General features: G+C 55.1%; 4 protein-coding genes across 6 annotated transcripts; 2 read left to right on the forward strand and 2 right to left on the reverse strand.

Annotated features, from left to right (window-relative positions):
* Positions 1-1996, forward strand: KVP18_001127 (uncharacterized protein; the record flags this gene model as incomplete). 2 transcript variants are annotated; one of them, XM_067950820.1, is made up of 2 exons in its annotated part: positions 1-1697; positions 1726-1996. In XM_067950820.1, coding segments are annotated over 2 exons (1968 nt in total), but the record flags the coding sequence as incomplete, so codon positions are not given. The 2 variants fall into 2 exon arrangements, with proteins under 2 accessions (XP_067812334.1, XP_067812335.1); XM_067950821.1 differs by having other exon boundaries at positions 229-1866.
* A 19-nt stretch (positions 1997-2015) lies between these two features.
* Positions 2016-3209, reverse strand: KVP18_001125 (uncharacterized protein; the record flags this gene model as incomplete). The annotated part of the gene is made up of 1 exon (XM_067950818.1): positions 2016-3209. The coding sequence occupies one exon, from the start codon at positions 3207-3209 to the stop codon at positions 2016-2018; it is 1194 nt and encodes a 397-aa protein (XP_067812332.1).
* A 260-nt stretch (positions 3210-3469) lies between these two features.
* KVP18_001126 (uncharacterized protein) lies at positions 3470-3712 on the forward strand (the record flags this gene model as incomplete). Its single annotated transcript, XM_067950819.1, has 1 exon — positions 3470-3712. The coding sequence occupies one exon, from the start codon at positions 3470-3472 to the stop codon at positions 3710-3712; it is 243 nt and encodes an 80-aa protein (XP_067812333.1).
* A 122-nt stretch (positions 3713-3834) lies between these two features.
* Positions 3835-5013, reverse strand: KVP18_001128 (uncharacterized protein; the record flags this gene model as incomplete). Of its 2 annotated transcripts, none has more annotated exons than XM_067950822.1 (1): positions 3835-5013. In XM_067950822.1, the coding sequence occupies one exon, from the start codon at positions 5011-5013 to the stop codon at positions 3835-3837; it is 1179 nt and encodes a 392-aa protein (XP_067812336.1). The 2 variants fall into 2 exon arrangements, with proteins under 2 accessions (XP_067812336.1, XP_067812337.1); XM_067950823.1 differs by having other exon boundaries at positions 3835-4785.
* Between the last annotated feature and the right edge of the window lie 476 nt (positions 5014-5489).

The following is a 5489-nucleotide window of genomic DNA, read 5'->3' on the forward strand; positions in this document are numbered from 1 at the left end:
TCTAAAGATAAGTTCGTCACGTTCGAGAAAGTCGCTACCTACGTAGTGCAGTACAACTGGGGTGACCCCGACGACCAGCAGCACCCAACACGCATTTTCTTCACGCACCACATAGATAAATCCGGCGGCCAGCCCATGTACGGAGGATGGCACAACTCCGTCTCCTTCTGCAGCACCGACAACTTCGGTAGCAGTGTGCGAAGGCACGTACCTGGCGGGAACAAATTCATGGTGGGGGACGGGTTCATCTTTGTGGCGATGAGTGTGGATCCGGCTAAGCAGAGCGTGGCTCTGATGGTCAGCCGGGATAATGGCCGTTCGTTCCGACAAGCCCGATTTCCGTTCTCGAAGTACCTTATGGAGAAGAGCTACACTATTCTGGACACATCCGGTGGTGCTGTAATGCTGCATGTGAATCACGGCCATGGTCCCGATGGCGGAAGCGCAACCGGCAACATCTATATCTCTGATGAACAGGGGTTGGAGTACTCGCTCAGCCTGCCAGGTAACATCCGCACTGCCTACGGCGAATGTGAGTTCGACCGGGTGCAGGGGCTAGAGGGCATATACATTGCGAACTTCAACGATGACCCGGATGAGGCTGACGAGGACCAGCTAGAGGAAGAGGACGCCGGCGTCCATGAGCGAAAACGGGGCCGTTCGACTCAGGCTATTCGAACAGTGATCACATTCGACAAGGGCGGAGTTTGGAGCTACCTCACGCCTCCGAAGGTAGACTCGCTCGGGAAGCCCATCAAGTGCGCCAATCCCTCTCGCTGCTTCCTGCATCTGCACGGGATTTCCAAGTTCTCTATGTACGCTCCCTTCTACTCCACTGAAAACAGTCCAGGCATCGTGATGGGCACCGGAAACGTAGGCGACCGACTGACTGAGCGCGATAACGAGGTGCATACGTTCATCTCTCGCGACGGCGGCGTCTCCTGGGCCGAGGCTCACAAAGGCGCATTCATTTACGAGTACGCAGACCACGGGGGATTGATTGCAATGGTAGACGACACGAAGCAAACCGATCAGGTCGTCTTCTCGTGGAATGAAGGGCATTCATTGTTCGACTTCGGTCTGGGTTCGGACGCATTCTCGGTGGACAACGTAGTCACGGACCCCGAGTTCGGAGGACTGGAGTTCCTCTTGTACGGTACAAGGGGTGAGTCCGGCGTTCTATTCCATCTTGACTTCGCTCCCTTGAAACATGTGGCCTGCCGCAACCCCCATTTAGCTGACAGTGTGTCCTCAGACTATGAGACGTGGATTCCCACAGATGGTCGAGGCTCAGCCGACGCCCACTGTCTATTGGGCGTCGAGACGAAGATAGTGCGACGCAAGCAAACGTCCGAGTGCTTCAACGGCCGCGAGTTCAGCCGTCCGAAGACTCAGGCAGTGTGTCAATGCACAATGGAGGACTACGAATGTATGATGGGCTTCACCCGTGACATCAACTCCTTTGAGTGCCGGCCCGACAGATCCGGCTACGCACATCCCGACTGCTTCTCTGCGCGCCTTGTCGATGTGGAGGCCTACCGCAAAATACCGGGTGACCGCTGCGAAGGTGGGTGGCAGCCCGGCCGCGTACTGGTCATGTGCCACGAGATGAGCCCGCTCTCTGGAGGAGCCAAGCGAGCTATCACCGTTCTGCTCGTTGGCGTTCTGGCGGTCGGCGCACTTATATGCATCAACAGGTGGGGTGACTGGGAGAGTGCAACACAGCAATCCGTATCTCCGGCCGTATCTGGGACAATTCCACAGAGGATCTGGCGAGTACGGCACCGTGCGGCCCCGCAAGGTCGCGGCTGGCAACGTATTCACGTTCTATGGGCCCAACGAGGAGCCCGATCTCGGCTTTATTGAGGCAGAAGAGTGTAAGGAAGCGGAGATCCCACAGCTAATGCGGTTCTCGCCAGCCGCTGAATCGATAGATCAAGTGGCCATCGGCAATTCGCGCGTTGGACGGAGAGAGGTGAATCGAGAGCTTCTGTAGGGTGCTCAACTATCAATCGTCAAAGTAGTAGTATGTAGTTCCTCTGCTCTTGACTTTGAATCAAATCGTGCCAAAAGCACATAGCCCCGGCCAGGCCTTCCATAAGGCTTAGAGGTCTGTCGGGAAGTGACCACTTTTTGCTGTCCACGTAGGCTCTCCACCTGGCCGCGACAAGTCCCAGCCTAAGAGCCTTGAAATAGTATTCCTCCCTTCCGGAGACGCGCCAAAGAGACAGTAAGGCGTACCCGTTCCCGCATACTCCATGACAGAGACCTAGGCCCTTCACAAGAAATCCCCTGTCCCAAATCACGTTTGCGGCTTCTTCGGCAGAGGTCAGAAGCGCCTTCTTCCGACTAAATGTGACCAGCGGAATCGCCTCCACCATCATAAGAAGGAAACCAGGTGCCCCGTGGCACCACTGAACCAGTTCATCGCTCGCACTGCTCTCGCTAGAGCGGAAGTTACCTGAAGGAAGCCTCCACCTGGCCACTGCGTCCACGACTCCGTCCAGCACCAGCTCCAGTTGGCTCAACGACAGCAGATCCTTCGCTCGGATTAGCATCGTGAGGATGCCGGCCACGCCGTGTGCAGCCCCAAGGTACATTTTACCGTGCCAGTTCCATATGGGTGGCGCGAGGCTTCCACTCTCGTTCAACCCGTTTCTTATGATGACGTCACAAAGGCGTTTCAGATGGTAACGCAAGAGAGTCTCCTGGTCAAGCGGCATAGACGCCCGTTGCAGAAGCTGGAGCCCGGCCCACAAAAGGCCTGCCCGCCCATACAGCACCTCGTCAGAGTCAACCTCTTCATGAAATCTGCCTAGAAACTCTTGGACGTAGTCGGTTGTGTTGTCCAAAATGGCAGCCACAGCCAGCGCTCCGCTATCTGTGCAGTAGAATCCTCCCCACTTGTTTTGTCGTCGCTCCGCCGCCTCCTTGACAAGTGCGGCAGTTTGGCTGCGTTCGTCCTCTGACTTCCGCACGTGGTCAAGTGCAAGCGCAACGCCAGCAAGGCCAGAGTACACAGTACCGGACAAAGACTTGACGGGCTTCTGTAGGATAAAGTTATCCTCCAGACGAGATTTGGCGTCGTCAAGAGCTTTCTGAAGCGTAAGCAACGTCTCATGCCTCAGCACCACCCCATCAGAGCGCACCTTTTTAATTCTCTTTGCAACGAACCTGGGCAGGTCAACGTCGTTGGAAAAGCATCTCATTACAAATACACATAATACCTCATGACGCGGCTAGCGTTGACTGAGGCGCAGCTCACGCTGGTCAAGTGAGCGGCAGCGGCGTGTCACACAGGGAGAACTTCCGCCTCCTTGACACCGATGGTGACGGTAGGCTGACATTGGATCAGTGCGTAGTGCTCACCAGAGCTCTTGGGCAAACCCAGACAACTGCTGAGCTACGAAACAAGCTGGCTATCTTCTTGAGAAGAGACGCGAGCGACCCCCACACGAACGAAACCTTCATGGGTCCCACAACTTTTCTCTCCGCCTTCGACTCGTTGTTTCGCGAGCCTCTCAGCGTGAGGACGCTGTCAGAGGCTCTCACGCTGCTAGACACCTCCAACTCCGGAAAGATATCACCACAGGACTTCCGAGTCGCGCTCACACAAGGTGGCGATGCGCTTAGTCCTGCTGACGCGGCGTCCGTTATTGATCTGCTGGGCCTCGACCGACCTGCACGCGTAAGGGACATTGCCAACCAGTAGGTGAGATGTGGGCTGCAGACAGGCTTCAGTCAGGGCCAGGAACATGAGCAGTATTCAGTAACACATTAAAAACATCAACAGTGCAAAAGATTCTCTTGCACGTAAAAAATCATCAGCTAGATTCAAAGATTCTCTTGCACGCCAAATTTCTTTTGTGCATTGCGTACTGCGACCAACTTCTCTTCCAGAAGAGCGATCTTCGCCGTGATGCAGCCGCGGTCTTCAACGCTGGGGGAAGGCAACTGGCAAACCAGGGTCTTTATAAGGCCTCTGAGCATGCGCTCCTGACATTCGGGCTCGTAGTCCGCAGGCATGCACAGCAACTGCACCCACGAGAAATACCGATCGCTCCTTGCATCTGGCCATGTATAGCGACCCGGAGGGAGGGCGTGGCGAACGACAATCAACTTGTTGATATCCATATACTGCGCGTTCAGCAGGTCCCGCTCTATGGGAGATTGGGGCTTACGATTTCGTAAATAGGTAGCGTAGGCTCGAATCTGGGAGAGTGATGCCTGGCCTGCGAGGAGTGACTCTTCCGCCTGTTTCCTCAAAATCAACAGGCGGTCCTTCATTTCTGCAGTCGGAGTGGCAGCAATCTCAGCATCGGAAGCTAAAATCTCCGCCATTGGGTCGGTCCTCTGGTCCCAATCCCTCAGCCACACATGAGCCACCCTACCGCGTGACGGCTCATCGACTCCGAAATAGACGTAGTTCACGCTTGCAGGGCGGGCAGGGTGAGGTTCCAGCAGCCTCACATGTTGCCAGATAGATGGCAGGTTGATGTAAAGTGGCTCGCTTCGTTGCGGCTTGGGCGCGGGAGGCACAACAGAGAGGTCCATCCTTTCCGTTCCAGCATTTTGATGTTTCGGATCATGGTAGAGATCGGCTATGACTTCTGGCGAAGCAAAAACGTCATCCAAGCTGTCGCACGACTCACAAAAAGCGGAGTCCACAGAAGGAGCAGCCAGAGACATCCCGTCGTCAGACTGAACTGAACCCAGGTCGGATGAGAAGCGCCGACGTCGGGGGTCACAAAAAGCGGAGTCCACAGAAGGAGCAGCCAGAGACATCCCGTCCTCAGACTGAACTGAACCCAGGTCGGATGAGAAGCGCTGACGTCGGGGGTAACTGATGGTAACTCCTGGAACCAAGTTCGGGGTGTTGAGCGGTGGTGTCGTTGGCGCACTTGCGCTCTTCCTCGAGTTCGAGGGAGTCTCATAGCGTAAAATGCTTGCCAGTCTGGACATTAGCCCTGCCATGAGATAGGAATCGTTAGAAGTCAGACGGAAACATTTCATGGGAGATGCATATTTCGGAGATAGTTTAAAAGTTCACGACGTTGTTTAAACGCTCTTGTCTTTCCTGCCTCCGGAACTGGGAAGATTCAAAAGGAACGCTCTCTTCTTCGAGAGAGGAGTCTTCGGAGTTTTGGGGATTTTGAAGGGCGTCCTTGGGGGAGTAGGCGGGCGTGGATGCAACGTGGCCCGTTTTTCAGCGGGCATCCTGTTCCAACATGCAGTGCATGGCTCTAAAATCCTGTCAAACACAAGATCTGAGAGGCTTTTGGTTCGAGACACGCTTTGCAAGTACGCCTTGACTTGGTTGGGTGTCAACTTCTCGTCATCGTTGAAGGAGTCATGGTTGACGTCCTTGTTCCACAGGTACAGCAGCTTGGCACGTCCTGGTTCACTCACGATGTCTACGATATCGCTGTTCGCTGGGTTTCGTTTGAGCGCAATTTGCGCTCCGCGCCTAAAGTTGGGAGTCGAGAAGA

This window comes from the organism of the source record quoted next, assembly GCF_019968955.1.
Source record: "MAG: Porospora cf. gigantea A chromosome Unknown PgA_NODE_1552_length_5489_cov_359.95, whole genome shotgun sequence".
Classification (NCBI taxonomy): Eukaryota; Apicomplexa; class Conoidasida; order Eugregarinorida; family Porosporidae; genus Porospora; species Porospora cf. gigantea A.